The 18,171-nt window shown below is 42.5% G+C and overlaps 1 protein-coding gene across 1 annotated transcript; it reads left to right on the top strand.

Annotated features, from left to right (window-relative positions):
* Positions 1-774: 774 nt before the first annotated feature.
* LOC5569216 (chromatin accessibility complex protein 1) lies at positions 775-2,825 on the top strand. Its single transcript, XM_001658339.2, has 2 exons — positions 775-1,041; positions 2,245-2,825. Exons 1-2 carry the CDS (start codon positions 925-927, stop codon positions 2,707-2,709), a joined length of 582 nt encoding a protein of 193 aa, XP_001658389.1. The 5' UTR covers positions 775-924; the 3' UTR covers positions 2,710-2,825.
* Positions 2,826-18,171: the final 15,346 nt, after the last annotated feature.

Genomic DNA, 18,171 nt, shown 5'->3' with positions numbered 1-18,171 from the left:
AAAGAATATATAAGCGTAACTAACTGTCCAAAATACATAAAACACTCTATAGGGTAACCAATATATTTTGGACCCCCTGGGCCATTTTCCTGCAAATTCCCCAGTTGAAATCGAAAGACTAACTCAATTCGCATGCCATTTGGAAAGATAGGACTGTTCCACACTTGCATCAACCGTTTGTACAAAGAAAATGTGTTTATTTTATCTGAAAATAATTAAATAAATTCGGTTCATCCATGCAACCGTTACAACACGTTACACACAGAAATTGAAGCTACAGATTTTTTTCAAATGTAAACAAAAACTTTTTTCTAATTTCTGGACTAAAAGCGTAGAATTTCTTTGGTTTTCAATTGTCAATCGATTGATTAAACTATGGACGAGCATATTGTACAACCAGTGTCATGGAATTTGTCGCCAAACGATAAAAAATGCCGGGGGTCCAAAATATATACTTTGAGTGTCCAAAATGTAGTGGTGTGTCCAAAATAATGAAAAACAGTGCTCCACAATTCAATTATTTTCGACGTTTTTTGGATCCTACATGACCGTTTGGGCATTTTTATCTCGTAGAGGAAGTTTTTCTATACATTTTGATACGTTCTTTAACTTGCTAACGCTGTGCAATTTATTATTTAATTGGGACAAAATAACTAAAATCACTTCCTTAGAGGGTCCAAAATACGACCGTTACCCTACATGTGAATTAATCGATGTCATACGATTGTTCGATTAATCGCATAATTTTCGACATCCCCATCCGGATGGAAGAAACGTCACCGCATCAGCGGAGCCACCCAAACAAAACAATGTTTTTGCGCGCCGGACGTTAAACGCTTCTTGTTCGCGATTTACAAGCGCTTCAGTTTCAATCAAAAATAGTCTGTTGAAATACATTCCGCTTCACGCCGACGACGAGCAACAATGGACCAGGACAAGTCGAAGCATCTTCCCATGTCCCGGATACGGACGGTGATGAAAACCTCGCCATCCATCGGACACATCAATCAGGACGCACTCTTCCTTGTGTGCCGAGCAGCGGTAAGTACAGTGACTCATAACTTATATTCGTACAGGGCGCTGTTATCACATCGAATTGGTAAACTATCATTATAAGTTTATTAATTTATTAGAAAATACGTAAACCTTTTACATTTTATGCTTAGGCGAGGTCATGTTATTTGATATTGGATTATTGATGAAGACTAACTTACTGTCAGGCATTGCAGAATTCGCTCTCTTGATTTTGAAGCACGATCAAACCAAGCGAAGAAAAACATCCTATCTGTTGCGGTCTATGATCGACAATGTATCACAAGTTGTAACAAGTCTGATAAATAGGAGCAGCGAACAAGAACCCCAGAGAGAGAGAGAGAGCGATGATAAAATCATTTTTTCTCGCTTGTTTTCCGTTGGGGGTAGGTGTTTTGTTTGACTGACACGACAAACAATCCCCAAACTCCCGATAGCAATAGTGCCCCCAGGTTTGGAGCTTGTTTAGAGGGGTTTTATCATGCACTGCTAACCCCCCGATCTGATCAAAGTTGTAGCAGTATATGATAAACAGTCTCTCAAAAAGTGCTGTATGTTATGATAGTTACAGAGAGCGATACGTGAAAGATTCTCTCAATTTTCTCAGGATTCAATCTCTGCTTACTGCATCAAAGTTGAGTTATACTTAAATCATATATTTTGAAATTACAGAAACTAATCTGAAGAAAGTCTAGTGTCCGGACATATAAGTTTCTCCGCTAATCGTAGGATTCTAGATGAAAACTTTCAACAATTTCAAGTGACACCTCTGGGGTTAGACATTTCTCTTGGTATTCCTATGAAGATTTGATCACGAATTGTCATAGAAATGCATCCAGTGATGCTCTTAGGAAAGAATCCATTTAATACCTCCAGTGTTTTTCAAAAGATTCCTACAGAGATTTCTAAAAAAGTTTCTACAGGTATTTCCGAAAAATCCCTTCAGTGATTTTTCATCTGTTTCCTCCAGAATTATTATTCAGCGATTTATAGTGATTTGACTTTTTTCAGTGTAAATTTAAATAAATGGAAACAGTTTGTTACCTATTACCTTTATTATTGATACTGTATTTTATATTAAATATACCATGATAGTTTTTACCAACTTGATGTGAAAACAGCGCCCTTTGCGAATAGGTATGAATCACTGTCACTGTTTCTTTCAAAGCGAACGCATCACCGTTTCAATCGGAAACCGAAAATCTCTTCCAGGAAATGTTCATCCAATTCATCTCCAAGAACGCGTACAAGAAGGGCACCCAGCTGCTGAACTACAAGCACCTGGCCTCGTACGTGGAGTCGGAGGGATCGTTGGAGTTTTTGGAGCAGATCCTGCCAAAGAAGATCACCGTCAGCCAGTACAAGAAGATCATGGAGCAGAAGAAGAACAAGGGAAGTGACGATGACGATAGCTCCAGCGAGGAAGAGGACAGCAGCAGCAGCGGAGAGGAATCGGACGATGAGGGGTCCGATTCGTCATCGGAAAGTGGCGAGGGGGAGGAAGAGGAGGAAGAGGAGGAGGACGATGGTGACGATAAAGATGGGGAAGAACAGAAGGACGACGATGCGGACAGTGTAATCTCAATTGATTCCTCCAGCTCGGACGAGAAGGAGAACTCCAAGAACATGAGCAACAAGAAGTCGCCGATCAAGCACAAGACCGGCGATTCGCCGTAAGAAACGTTTTCTAACTGGAAGGGTGCTTAAGTGAGATCTAGGTTAAAGCCAACTCATAATTGTATTACATAAAATAATTTGTGTTAATAAACTTTTTTTACTGTACTTCGACGAAACTCATGACTAAGTCTACAATCATAGTTTTAATCATAGTGGGGTTCTTCGAGGGATTGTAATTTCAATGTTCAAACATTGTGTAGCATTAAATGTATGTTGAATGTAAAACAAATCTCGAAAACTTATTCATATAGACTCAAGTCAAAAAATTATACAAACTTACTTTATCGATCCTACGTGTTTCGCAGACGAAATCCTACACGTTTCGCTCTGAACCAACTCGATTTTTCACTTTTTGAACGTTTAATTTCCAATTTACAAAACGACGAAAGTAAGATTTTCAACTTTCGCAACCTAACCACTACTTTCGCCGCCCCGCTGTATACATATATGGAGAGACAAAGTGACTTAACCACGAATCAAAACAAAACACTACTTGAGTCGATTATATACTGGTAGAAAAATGTCGCAAGTAACTGAATGAAACGGCTTATCATTTTGTCATAAAATTCTTGTGTGAAATAAAAGGAACTCCATAGTTTTTGAACGCGAGCTCATTGTATGCAAAATTTGAGCAATGTACACGTCGAAAAAATGTTAAAAAGGTGATTCATTTTAAAACAGTTTTAGAAGACAGGTTGTGATTGTTCTGATTTAATTTGTTTTAATTGTGGAAGTTACTTACGTCGATTTGAAAAAGTAATCGAGAAATGTAGTGCAAGACTGCACTACTGCAATTAACGTATAACAGTTGAGGTTATGTTTCTGAAAATTTGGAAATTGATTTAGCTAATTCTTGCTTGGTGTCGTCCAAATGTTGGAAAAGTGGTTTCTATGGTTCAATCGCCGCGAACTTGATTCTCCATTGGTTCATCGATTGGTTTTCGGCGAGAAATAAACACAAATTTTATTTGCCAGACTGTCCGGACGTTTCGTCGATTTACTGGCTTTCGACCATCTTCTGCGGACTCTAAAATATATTTTAATTTAAAAAACACATAAAACACATCAAAAATAAAAACTCACAATCTTCCAGCCGTTTGCTTACATTCAACGGCTATTACTTTTACACTAATTACAGTCCCTACATACATTACATACAAACATATCTTTTACATACATACATATTTTCGTTAGGTGCTAGGGGTGGATTTAAGCTTATTGATAATAGAGTTGTACGCTGTTTTGAAATTTGCGGAATCTCTTTGTATGTTGACAACATTTTCATCGCCCCTTATCTTTATGTAAAAAGTCTCTGTTATTAGTCTAGTGTAGCTGTTCGTAACTTTGTCAAGAATTTTTGTCTTGTCAAAATCGAAAACATGTCCGTCTTCTACAGCGTGTTGTGTCAGACCAGTGCCGGAAATATTTCTTGTTTTTACATTGTACTTATGCTGGTTTAAACGCTTATATAAAAACTGACTCGTTTCGCCAATGTAAGATTTCTCACATGCACCACATGGTATTTCGTAAACTAGGTTTTGTCGTGTCCGGAGGGAACAATAAATGTTTCCCTTTCTTCCGAACTATCGTGGTGATCGGCCGAAACCACGTAAGCTCCCGCCAAACCATCTCCGGTTGACTCGTCGAAACCGCGCTTCATTTTGCGTCCGTTGTCGATTGCTATACTCTTCAAACTGCCTCAGCTTAGACTTTCAACCTGAAGCCGAACCTATTCTCGCCACAAAATCTTGTGAGAGAAATACTCAATTGTATTATAATGATTCTGAGAATAAAACGAATGACTGAGAATCTGCTCTCTTCTCTCAATTCATTTATCGACTAGTTTGAAAATGTCTACAAAATTATGAGAACGTAAGGTGCACGTTCTCCGAACCTTCAATATTTGTTCGAGAAAAACATTTAAAAAGGGCCAATGTAACTGCAATGGTAATAACAACTGAGTTCATATATTAAAAATCAACTAAAATGTATTTCACCATTCCCATACTCCACAATCACTCTCTCATCTACTCTTTAAGATGCATCGATGCACTAATTGTCTGTTATGAAAATTAATTCTAAAAGTACTCTGGAAAATTAATAATAAAAACTATGACGAGTATTACACGCAGAATAATATTGTAGGGTTGAATCTAAGAACGCGCCTATTAGAACCAACAATTCTTGTTTGCATTGAATCAATCCATCTGGTGGTTTGTTTCTAATCCGGCATATTTTTGAAACTACAAAATTCTGTGTCGAATGAAATATTGATGCTCGATTTTCATTTCAACAAATAACAATTGTTATTTCAACAATATCATTTTGTTGAATCAACTTTTTTTTTCTGGTCGTTATTTTGTATTTAAGAAATAAACAGAAAAGTTGAAGGCAAAAATTAAATTTTGTTTAAAGCTGAAAAAGAAGTGTCCATGGCATATTCGGTAGCTGTCAATTTTAATATCTTTGGTGAGTATATATTTTCCGTCGTAGTTAAATACAATATTCTTTTAGTAATCATATTAAAAAGATGATTTTACTATTCATGATGGTTATGACGGTGTAAATTCGAAAGGAAGGAAAGCTATAGGTAATTAAAAACAATTGATTAAATTGCAAGACAAGTTGATTATTTTAATTTTGTTTATTTCAGAATTTACTAAATTTGTTTCGACCGGTCGGTTTAGCAGCGGTGATTGTACGGGACTATATCATCTTACACCTATTAATTCGAAACACAAATTCAATGATCAAATATAATCTGTGTGGCCTTATCCACAGAGTCAGAGACGTCACGAACTTTTTAACGAATTTATTCGGGTAACGTTAAAGTTTCCTATAAACAAATTACATTATTAGATTTGTTGCTCTGGTACAATTTCAGATAGACTTACGTTTTATGCATTAAGCACTCTAATTATTGTCTCGCTACTCAGTGCAAACTGAATCTCGGGTAGGGCGAATATGACCTGACTGAATAGTTATTTTTAGAATTTACAGGGGTATAATTATTGTAGTTTTACCTTAATGATAGTTATGTCAGTAAACGCAGTGACGAAGCAAATTCAAGGGATAACCTCATAAATGGGAAACCTGAGAACAATCGGCATATACTGTATGAATTCATTATAATTTCATAATTTGTTCTCACCTGAGAGTTCAATTAGTTTAATAGCAAAGTATAAAGATTCTTAGTAAAAATATTAGCAATTACAACCGAAAATACTGGAAAAGATTTCACTATTTTAACCTGGCGCTACAAACATCTATCTTTAAATCTCCTTCCTTTGTCTGATGCCATACATGTCACCCAATCCGTTGTCGTCGCTGTCACTCTGATCTAATGCGCAAGGTGCTGGATAGCAGGTGCGGCACTACGAGAGGGGTGTTCGTAACAGTCCCCCCCAGCAGGTGGACCCTGGTCCAGCATGCTTCTGTTTCCTGCGATGTCCAGTACCGCCAATTTTACTACTGGTCGTTCATATATTCCGGAAATGGTTTGGACAGTAGCTGAGCGCACTTGACCATCCTTCGAAGTTTTGATAGCTATTACTCTGCCCTTGGGCCAACAGTTTCTCGGAAGGGTTGAATCCACTATGATCACGACATCTCCCAAAACAATCGATTTTGTAGGGCTGTACCATTTAGTTCTGCGAGTAATTTCCGGAGCGTATTCATTGACCCATCGTTTCCAGAAATAGTTTGCGAGAATGTCTGAAGTCTGCCAAGAATGTTTCACAGCTATAGGGTACAAGGGGTTTTGAACCATTTGAAGAACCGACCAAAAAATGGTTCGGTGTTAAGGCCGGTGACGACTCGTCATCGATGGGGACGTGAGTGAGAGGTCTGCTGTTGACAATGTTTTCAATTTTGATCATTGAGTTCCTTAAAACTTCGTCGGTGGGCGAATGGTTGAGTTTCAGTTCCGTCAGAATCCGCTTGACAGTCTGTATCAATCGCTCCCAAGCGCCTCCCATATGTGGTGACGCGGGAGGATTGAATCTCCAAGTTGTAGTTGGTGTTGTGAATTCTGTCGCCAACTGATGGCTATCGATGAGAGCTTGCGCTTCCTTCAGCTCCTTGGATGCTCCCACGAAATTGGTTCCACGATCACTTATTATTTCTATTGGAGTTCCCCGTCTACCAAAGCAGTTATGAAGAGCCATTATGCATGAATCAGTCGATAGGGAATTAGCTATTTCTATATGAATAGCTCTAGTCGTCAAACAGGTCACCAGGACTCCCCAGCGTTTCTCAGGGCGTCTTCGGACTGTGACTTGATAAGGCCCAAAGTAATCTACGCCGATATAAGAAAATGGGCGCACGTACGCCGCCAATCTCTCCTTGGGTAGGTTAGCCATCATTGGAAGCTCCGGTCTTGCGCGGCGAATTTTACAACGTTGACAATCTCTGCGAATTCTATTACACTCGACACGCACTTTTGGTATGTAAAATCTTTTACGTGCTTCGTTAACGAACGTCTCGTTGCATTGATGGTGGTATTTTTCGTGGATATCTTGGAGCACTAACTTAGTTAGTGGATGGCTTCGTGGTAAAACAATTGGAAACTGTGTATTTTCACCAGCGAAGTCACACACATCGATACGACTGTGTATGCGCATCAAGCCGGTTGAGTCGAGAGCTGGGCCTAATTTGTAGAGAGAGCTTGTCTTAGGTAGGATTGGCGTTCTTGATTCCTCGTGACGCGACAACGTTGTCATCTCGTTACCATAACATTCCCATTGAGCACGCTTGAAGAGGAAAATTTGAGCCGATAATAACTCTTCGCTAGTGAGTGGACCTAGAAGAAGTTGTTCGCCTTTCATTTTACGCCTAACATTAGCAGGAAAACGCAGAACTGAAGCAGAAATTCGTTGTATTCGTCTCCAACTAGAGTAAAATTCAGGTCGCAGCATATTATTGCCTCCATACATGGAGTGGTGCATTAACCTTGGTCGCAATTCCTCTTTAGTTTCTTGGTTTATACACGTTGTTGGCCATTCTTCAATCGGTCTTGATAAGAAAGGCGGTCCAGAAAACCATCGAGAGTCTACGTCGAAAATTGGGTGGTTCTTCCATTTTGTGCCCTCGTCGGCAATGTTGGATTTACCTGGCAGCCATTTCCATTCCGACACATCTGTTGCTTCCAATATTTCCCCGACGCGAAAAGCAACAAATTGCGAATATTTTCGGTGGTCGGATTTGAGCCAACACATGACGTCCCGTGCGTCTGTCCAAAAATAGCGACGTGTAATTTTTATGGAGTGACCCTCTTCGATGCTTTTGGCTAACCTGGTACCAATAACGGCAGCCTGAAGCTCAAGACGTGGAATTGACACAAATTTTATTGGTGCAACTCGACTTTTAGAACCTACCAATGAGCATGAGATATTTTCTCCTTCAGTGAACCGGAAATAGCAAACGGCAGCATACCCAAGTTCGCTAGCATCAACGAACGTATGGAGTTCTACGGTTCTTTCGATTCCTCGCGAAGGTGACAGGTGGTAACATCGAGGGATTCGGACAGATTCGGCCGTAGGGAGAAGATCGAGCCAGTGGTTCCATTTTTCTAATTGTTGCCTGCCAATTTCGTCGTCCCATGAAATACCCACTCGCCAAATTTCTTGGAAGAGCAACTTCAAAAGTATCATGTAGTTGGACAACAGGCCAAGGGGATCGTAGACCGACATTAAAACGCGCAGAATATCACGTTTCGTTGGGTGTTTCTGACCAGTAAGCAATTTCTGATTCCGTTCGGTTGATAACTTGTAGCGGAATGTATCTGTTTTTGTGTCCCACCACATACCAAGGACTTTTTCCAATACCGTGTCCTTGTTCACATCCAGGCTTTTCTCTGTTGTGTGGGTATCCCCTAAAGCATTTATTTATTTATTTATTTATTATCGTCAATCAAAGTAGACTACATGTTAACACTTAAATATATATACTGTTATATCTTACAGAGTTAAAGTATATTCTTAGGTTACTACGCGACATTGTTAAGTCTATTGTTTCGCAATGTTGATTATATAAACTCATCATTCGGTTTAGAGGAGAAAATTTTGCATAATTAGTACGACGGTGATTAATAAAAAACAAGTTACGATTCCTCAATTTACAACGACTGTTGAGTTCGAAATCCAATTTCTCATCGTGAAACCTCCCTGCTGATGTATGTGACGCACATCCTTCGCTAACTTTATAGCCTCTTCTTCCGTATAAACGCTCGCTAGCATGTCGTCGACATAGTGGCCCTTCTCAATAACTTCTACGGCTTCTGGAAATTCAGGTTGAAACCGATTCGCGTTTTGTTTAACTACGTACTGGGCGCAGCTAGGCGAACATTTAGCACCGAAGGTCATTACCGTTACTATGTACTCACCGATCGTGCCATTTCGATCACACCATAAAATAAGCTGGCACTGCTGATCATCTTCATTCATTTGAATGCGAAGAAACATTTCCGCGATGTCGCCGGAAACAGCTATACGTTTCTCCCGGAATCGATACAATACAAACGGTAGAGCTGTCAGCTGGTCTGGCCCCTTCATCAGGACAGCGTTGAGAGAGGTCCCTGCCACGACAGCCGCCGCATCCCATACAATTCGAACTTTGTTGGGTTTGTTCGGGTTGTACACGGGAAACATCGGTAAATACCATATACGGTTGCTTTGTTTTCGCTGCTCTTCCGAAGACATTTTACGAACGTATCCTTTCATGATGTACTCGTCCATCTTATTCATCAACGTTGAAGCTAAATCGGGGTCACGCTGCATTCTTTTCATTAGACACGCATGCCGTCGAAGTGCCATGGGCTTGCTGTCAGGGAGTCGGACGTCGTCGTACTTCCACAATAATCCGGTACAGTACCTTCAATTATCAAACTTTGTCACAGAACGCATCATATTCATAGCACGTTCGTCCTCGGTTGAGAGAAGCAATCTCTCTGGCTTTGAAATGCCCACGCTTTCCAGAGCAAAATAGCTTTTTACATCAGAGTTGAGCTCCATGTCTGTTTCTATCAAGTGGTGGCAAACATGGAAGCTATGTGGAATCGTTGTCGAGCTGGAGTGTCCACCTGTAGAGCACGTTCCAAACACCATCCATCCCAATCTCGTTTTGGCTGCAATGGGCTCATTTTCTCCTCCTTCCCGACTCTCCAAGCGATGCGCTAGTCTAACGTTGTTCATCCCAATAAGTATTCGCGGTTGAACCTCTGAGTACGAGTCCACCGGTACACCTTGAAGATGTTTATGCTTCTTTAAAAGATCTTTGTGTTGGGCACCCCTATCGCCGACTCTGCCATTCTTCTACACTGTCGCCTATCGGCAGTGCCAACTGCTACGTCACCGAAGAAGTCTGTCATCAGTTCGTACATATACGAGTAGCAGTACACCTGTGTGCAGAGCATGTACATTTTAATTCGTTTAATTATTAATTATTGAATAAAGTTATTGTTTGTTACGAGTCATAATTCTCCGCCTTATTTCCCATCGTAACAAAGTGGCGACGAGTCTGCGGAAGTTCGCGGAGTACCGAATTTCGGGTCGAAAGTATCGCGCCGCCGAAAACCGCGTGTGAGAATGTCGCAGCCACAGGCGCCATCTTCGTTGGCCGGCAGTGGTGAACAACCATTCAAAGACACAATTTTGCAAATTCTCAGCAATCAGCAGGCGCTGATGACAAAGCTGTCGCAGCATGTGGCGGCAATCGAAGGAAATATCCAAAACGCAAACCGCAACGAGTTGATATTGGATTCCTTAGCGACGAATATCACGGAATTTGCATACGACCTTGAAAAAGGTTACTCGTTCGATGCTTGGTTTTCACGGTATGCGGATCTTTTTGAGAAGGATGCCGCCCAGCTGGAGGACGATGCCAAGGTGCGCTTGTTACTGCGAAAACTGAGTCCTTCTGCGCACGAACGGTACACGTCATTCATCCTCCCCAAACTGTCGAAGGAGTTTTCGTTTGAGGAAACTGTAGCCAAACTGAGGACCATCTTCGGTACACCGGTATCTACGTTCCATCGACGTTATCAGTGCCTTCAGACGACGAAGGACGAAGATGAGGATTTTATCAGCTACTCGTGTAAAGTCAACAAAGCATGTGTTGATTTTAAGCTCCAAGAGCTAAAGGAAGATCAATTCAAATGTCTTATCTTCGTATGTGGGCTCAAATCACCTAAGGATTCGGACATACGAATGCGCCTTCTTTCGAGAATGAACGAGACCAGCGATATGACCCTGGAGAAAATCGTCGAAGAGTGCAAGAGTCTGATCAATTTGAAGCAGGATACGGTGCTCATTGGAGGAAAACCCCCCACGCCAGCCGTGGCTGCAACAAATGCCGTTCGAACGCACTCTCAGCCAAATCGAAAGGAGAAATCAAACCGTTCAAAAGACCAGGCACCGAAGACACCGTGTTGGTCTTGTGGTGGCATGCACTTTGCCAACCACTGCAACTTCAAGGATCATAAGTGTCGAGATTGCGGTAGAACGGGCCACAAGGAAGGCTATTGCAGCTGTTTTTCGTCAAAATCACGTCCAAAGTCAGGAAAAGGAAAGCCAGCGAATCGGAACAAACCTTCAAGCAAGATTGTCGTCGTGAAAAACGTCACACGGAGCAGAAGATACGTCGAGACAACCATCAACGGAGTTCCGGTTAACCTTCAACTAGACTCCGGTTCTGATATCACCATTATATCCAGACAAAACTGGCTCAAAATCGGAGCACCGAAAACATCGCCACCGGACTGTGAAGTTCAGACCGCATCTGGCGATAAATTGGGAATCGCTGCTATGTTCCGTGCCTGTATTTCCATCAGCGGCGATCAAAGAGAAGGTAACTGTTACGTATGTAGAACTAATCTATCTCTTAACGTTCTAGGCTCAGACCTACTCGATAAGTTTGGGCTGTGGGACGTACCATTCTCGTCGTTCTGCAAGTTGGTTGACGCCAAGCAAGAAGACCACCAAGTCGCTGCATTGAAAGCCAAGTACCCGACCGTTTTCACCGATCAGTTGGGGTTGTGCTCAAAGATGCAGGTGCATTTGTCGCTCAAAAAAGACGTTCAACCGGTATTCAAGCCAAAGCGACCGGTTTCGTACAACATGGAGGCCGTCGTTGAAGATGAATTGAAACGCCTGCAAGATAAAGGTATCATCACGCCAATAACGTACGCAGATTGGGCCGCACCAATTGTGGTGGTGCGTAAACCAGATCGCACCGTTCGAATTTGCGCCGATTTTTCCACCGGATTGAATAATGCACTTGAGGCAAACAATTACCCATTGCCTCTCCCGGAGGATATTTTCAATCGAATGGCTAACTGTACAGTGTTCAGCCATATCGATTTATCAGATGCGTACCTTCAGGTCCAGGTGGATGACGAAAGCAGGAAGTTGATCAACATCAATACGCATAAGGGCCTTTACCAGTTCAACCGGTTATCACCCGGTATCAAAAGCGCCCCGGGTGCATTCCAACAAATTATGGATGCGATGTTAGCTGGGCTGGACTGCACTTGCCCATACCTCGACGACGTTCTCGTTGGGGGTCGCACAGAGGAGGAACATAGGAAGAACCTATATAAAGTACTCGAACGCCTTCAAGAATATGGGTTCACCGTTAAGATCGATAAATGTCGATTCTTCATGCGCCAAGTGAACTATCTGGGGCAACTTCTAGACAAGGAGGGCATCCGCCCTGATCCTGAAAAGGTGAAAGCGATAGTGAACATGCCACCTCCTAGCGATGTCTCGACGCTGCGGTCGTACTTAGGTGCGATAAATTATTACGGGAAGTATATTCGAGAAATGCGAAAGCTTCGCCACCCTCTGGACGAACTTTTGAAGCAAGGAACCAGTTTCGAATGGACAGATGAGTGCCAACGGTCGTTTGATCGATTTAAGGAAATCTTGCAATCTCCTCTCATGCTGACGCACTATAATCCTCGTTTGGATATAGTAGTATCAGCCGACGCATCAAATGTGGGCATTGGCGCCCGCATAGCTCATCGATTTCCAGACGGCTCCGAAAAGGCTGTGTATCACGCATCAAGAAGCCTCACACCAGCAGAATCCCGATACAGCCAAATTGAAAAGGAAGCGTTGGGATTGGTTTACGCGGTCACCAAATTTCATCGAATGATCTATGGAAGACGCTTCACTCTCCAGACCGACCATAAACCGCTGCTGGCAATTTTTGGATCGAAACAAGGTATTCCACCATACACAGCCAACCGGCTACAGAGATGGGCGCTCACCATGTTATTATACGACTTTCAAATCGAGTATATTTCTACGGACCATTTTGGTCACGCAGATATTCTGTCACGCCTGATAAATTCTCACATCAAGCCAGATGAGGATTTCGTAATTGCGTCCATCGAGATCGAAAAGGTTATCTGCAATGTTGTAGGCCAGTCCATCGAACATCTTCCCGTTTCATACAAAATGATAGCGGAAGAGACAGCACAGGACGAAGCACTGCGTAAAGTTACGAGCTTCATCAGGAAAGGCTGGCCTACCGAAGCAACCAGTGAGCATTCAAGCGTACAACAGTTTTTCGCACGTCGAGATTCGCTGTATGAAGCGCAGAAGGTCCTGATGTACGGCGACCGAGTGGTTATCCCCAAGAAGCTGCAACAAAAGGTGCTTCAGCAGCTGCACAAGGGACATCCGGGGATCGAACGAATGCGCTCCTTAGCTCGAAATTTCGTTTATTGGCCAAATATCGACGACCACATCACCGCTCTGGTTCGAAATTGTCATGAATGCGCAGCGGTGGCCAAAACAGACACCAAAACTAAATTGCAATCATGGCCAGTGCCTGAAAAGCCATGGCAGAGGGTTCATGTGGACTTCGCAGGTCCCGTCAACGATACTTACTATCTTCTGCTGGTTGATGCACTGTCCAAATGGCCCGAGGTAGTTCCAACAAAGCGAATCACGACAGCAGCCACCATAGCTATTCTTCGTAAAATCTTCAGCCGGTTTGGTATGCCGGAAGTCTTAGTTTCCGACAACGGAGCCCAACTAACCAGCGATGCATTTGAGAGATTTTGCGAGTCCAACGGTATCATGCATCTGAAAATTGCTCCATTCCATCCACAGAGCAATGGATTAGCCGAAAGGTTTGTCGATACCTTCAAAAGGACAATTAAGAAAATTCAAGCAGGAGGGGAAGATATAGACCAAGCCATAGACACTTTCTTGCTCTGCTATCGCTCTACACCCAGTCGAAATGCGCCAGGAGGAAAATCACCTGCCGAGATTCTTTTCGGCAAACCTCTTCGAACATCGTTTGAGCTCATGAAACCACCAAGCAAATTCTTCAAGGATGTGAACTCCAAACAAGACAGCCAGTACAACGAAAAACATGGAGCAAAAGCCAAGTATTTTGATGTCAAGGAACAAGTGTATGCGCAAGTACACCACGGAAACGAGTGGAGCTGGATACCAGGAGAAGTAGTGGAACGTATTGGGCAAGTCATGTACAACATTTGGCTGCCTGATCGTAAACGGCTCATCCGCTGTCACAGCAACCAGTTACGAAACCGCTACGGCAGCAAAAGCAACCCAGAAGTAACCAATCCAGATGTTCCACTCGATATTCTGCTCGACACGTGGAGTTTAAATCCAACAAACTCCGAAGCTGCTGTAGAAGCAGTAGAACCGCCAACTGAGCCTGATGGATTGAACGAGTTACAGTTGGAATTCCTACGGAACCTGATGCAACCAGATCAGCAGCAACGTCGACAGAGAACTCCGGTTAGGCAACCTGAGTTAGATGAAGTTATTCAGCGACGATCATCGAGGCAACGACGTGCACCGATCCGCTACGAGCCGTATCAGCTTTATTAAACAGGGGAGGTGTTGGGCACCCCTATCGCCGACTCTGCCATTCTTCTACACTGTCGCCTATCGGCAGTGCCAACTGCTACGTCACCGAAGAAGTCTGTCATCAGTTCGTACATATACGAGTAGCAGTACACCTGTGTGCAGAGCATGTACATTTTAATTCGTTTAATTATTAATTATTGAATAAAGTTATTGTTTGTTACGAGTCATAATTCTCCGCCTTATTTCCCATCGTAACACTTTGAACCGGAGGGACTGATACGGTAGTTTCAATTGCTTCACAGTAAAGACTTCGGCAAGTCTATGTAGGTTTGATTCATCGCGTGACCCAGAAATATCCACAGCAACAATTTTGGCTGAATCTTCATATCTACATGTATCACCAGTCCAACGAAGACATAGTGGATAGCTATGTCCTTCCAATCGCAGCTCGGAAGCCAAGTTTTCCTCCAATAAGGTGACCGAAGATCCAAGATCCAGAAAAGCGTAGGTTCGTATTTTCATCCCTTGGTTATGCAGGGTAACAGGGACATACTGGAACAAAACAGGTTTACTATCTGCTTGATGAGTGTTGCAGTTGAGTCCAGCGTCGTTATGACTGGTCCGATTACACCCGCTATCATGATGATTCCCAGCTGCTATCGCGCCAGAGGTCATTGGTCGATTATCTTTTGCATCGTTATGCAGCAACCTGTGGTGTTTGAATGTGCATCCATTTTTACCACATGTCCTGGTCGATTTACATGGTCCGGGGTGCTTCGCAAGACAACTTCGGCAAAGCTTGAATTCGCGGAGTAGGTTCCATCGCGACGGATGATCTAACATCAAGAACTGTTTGCAATCTCCTACACTTTCGCAACCTCCTTGACATATTATGCACTCGCTCGAATTTGCTCCATATTCACATGATTTTGGGCTAGGCTCACAGTGAGCGTTCAGGAACCCGTCGTCTCTTCGTAGGCGTCGTGGTTTTTCCGGCTCATTCTGGATTTGCGGTATAGTTACGGTACTTGCTGCTTCGGCGAGCGTGTACAGCCACGAGCTAAATTCCGTGAGGGTTACACGAAACAATCCTTGTCGATGGGTCGCCCTATTCAATCGTATCATGGGTGGCAGTCTATCTACAAGACTTTGTAGGAGAGAAATATTGCACAGATGTTCATCCAGGTTACAGTTTTGAACCGTAGCTACCATGTTTCTAACGGCAATGGCGAAGTCGATCAATGTGTTCAACTTGTCGGGTTTTGGAGCTGGTAATGATTGAATCTTCTGTATAAGCGAGTGTACTATTATCTCCGGTCGGCCAAAGAGCATTTTTAGTGTTGCTAATACACTGTCAATGTTTCCTGGATGGAGCAATTGAGAACGCACCGCTTCAAGGGCCTTTCCTTTTAAGCATTTCTGCAAACGCATCATGTTCTCTTCCGCAGTGTATCCACACATTCGCGTTGTGCCCTCGAAGGTACCGAAAAACAAGGGCCATTGTTCCGGATCACCGTTATACTCCGGAAGGTCCTTGGACACGGCCTGGCGAGCAGCGATTTGGCTTCTGTTAAGCACTGTTGAGTCGTTTCCAAATGCAGTCATTTGTAGTGGGTTGGCATTAAGAAATTCTTGATTCACTCGATTTTGCACCGGTGGAGAATGTGACTGGAAACAAATGCCACCACGAGACGGTCTGTTAAAGCTCTGAGAATTCATCACCGGGGAAGAATGGGATTGCGGATTGGGTAGAACGGGAGCAGGTGGTAAGCCGACAGTTGCCATCCGTGGTTGATGAGCCGAAAATAGATGACACTGCGCAGCTGTGCTCGAAGTACCGCTATAATATGCCGCAGGTGGAGGGTTGCTGGTCGTCGAATTGGAGACGCGATCTAATAGTAATTGGTATCTCTCAAAGAGGTGCTTCATTTCTAGAGCCTGTTCTTCTTCTAAGAACCGCAGCCGGAGTTCATTCGGCAATCGGGAAATAAAGTTCTGCCGAGCTAACGACACAGGAGAGTCAGGTGTAGGCTGTACTGAATGTGATGATGGAGGGGGCACAGCGTACGGCGGGAGTGTTGAGGGTGCAGTTGTCGTTAACGGATCAATCATTGGAATTGACATAAAACTGGTGTAGGTGCGTGTGGGATCACATGTAATACTCGATGAAGACGCTTGCAAAAACGTTGGTTCATCGATAGATTATTAGGCGGCACTGAGCAGGCTATATTTACGATTCCAGCTGTGTTATGAGACTCCGAAGTTACCTCTGGCAGCATTTCTGCACTTGTAGATGGCACGATATGGCTTATTGACGTAACAGCGGACGTAGTGATCGCTGGAGCAGAGATTCTGGCACCTTGGCATCTCTGGCAGCTCCAGTCATAATCAGCGATAGCGTCGGTTACGCCCACACAAGCAAAGTGGTACCACCTTTGACATTCATCGCAGCTAACCATTTGGCTGGTGTCCGGTTGTCCACACAAAAAGCAGCTCTGCTCCAAACTGTGTTCGTCGTGAACTTGACACGAACGCGACATTATTTCCAGATCCAGTTCAACCGAGAAAACGAAACTTTAAATTGTGGCCTTATCCACAGAGTCAGAGACGTCACGAACTTTTTAACGAATTTATTCGGGTAACGTTAAAGTTTCCTATAAACAAATTACATTATTAGATTTGTTGCTCTGGTACAATTTCAGATAGACTTACGTTTTATGCATTAAGCACTCTAATTATTGTCTCGCTACTCAGTGCAAACTGAATCTCGGGTAGGGCGAATATGACCTGACTGAATAGTTATTTTTAGAATTTACAGGGGTATAATTATTGTAGTTTTACCTTAATGATAGTTATGTCAGTAAACGAAGTGACGAAGCAAATTCAAGGGATAACCTCATAAATGGGAAACCTGAGAACAATCGGCATATACTGTATGAATTCATTATAATTTCAAAATTTGTTCTCACCTGAGAGTTCAATTAGTTTAATAGCAAAGTATAAAGATTCTTAGTAAAAATATTAGCAATTACAACCGAAAATACTGGAAAAGATTTCACTATTTTAACCTCGCGCTACAAACATCTATCTTTAAATCTCCTTCCTTTGTCTGATGCCATACATGTCACCCAATCCGTTGTCGTCGCTGTCACTCTGATCTAATGCGCAAGGTGCTGGATAGCAGGTGCGGCACTACGAGAGGGGGGTTTCGTAACAATCTGTAAAGCTTACGCATTGAATTAGTAGGAATGTTAATAAAAAAATATTCTTAAATCAATGAAATGCTTTGTTAATATCAATGAACAGAATTGTAGAAACAACAATAGTTGGTTTTTCTTTCAACACACATTCTGTGTTACTTCAATATGGGGTGTTTTTAGAATCAACAAATTATATTTTTGTTTCAATTGCATTTCTTTTTGTTTTTGACAGCTGGCTATTTTGAGACATTTTTAGAAACAACAATTTATTTTGTAGGAATAAATGGAAGTTATCATTGAGTCAACAAAAATTGCCGATAAGCCGTGAGTCAATAATAAAATTTGTTGAATCTATACAGATTTCGTTTGCATTTACAATATATTTCTCTGCGTGTATACATTGTTTGTTTCCGTGT

The sequence above is a fragment of the Aedes aegypti genome, chromosome 2, assembly GCF_002204515.2.
Source record: "Aedes aegypti strain LVP_AGWG chromosome 2, AaegL5.0 Primary Assembly, whole genome shotgun sequence".
Lineage (NCBI taxonomy): Eukaryota > Metazoa > Arthropoda > Insecta > Diptera > Culicidae > Aedes > Aedes aegypti.
Note: the sequence above shows the minus strand (reverse complement) of the source record. Positions and strands in the feature narration are given on the sequence as shown.

Bases quoted from the DNA above. Each gene is read 5' to 3' on its own strand.
- LOC5569216 (XM_001658339.2), top strand. From the start codon at position 925: ATGGACCAGGACAAGTCGAAGCATCTTCCCATGTCCCGGATACGGACG. The intron at 1,042-2,244 runs GTAAGTACAGTG...AATCTCTTCCAG, and splicing joins TCCTTGTGTGCCGAGCAGCG to GAAATGTTCATCCAATTCAT.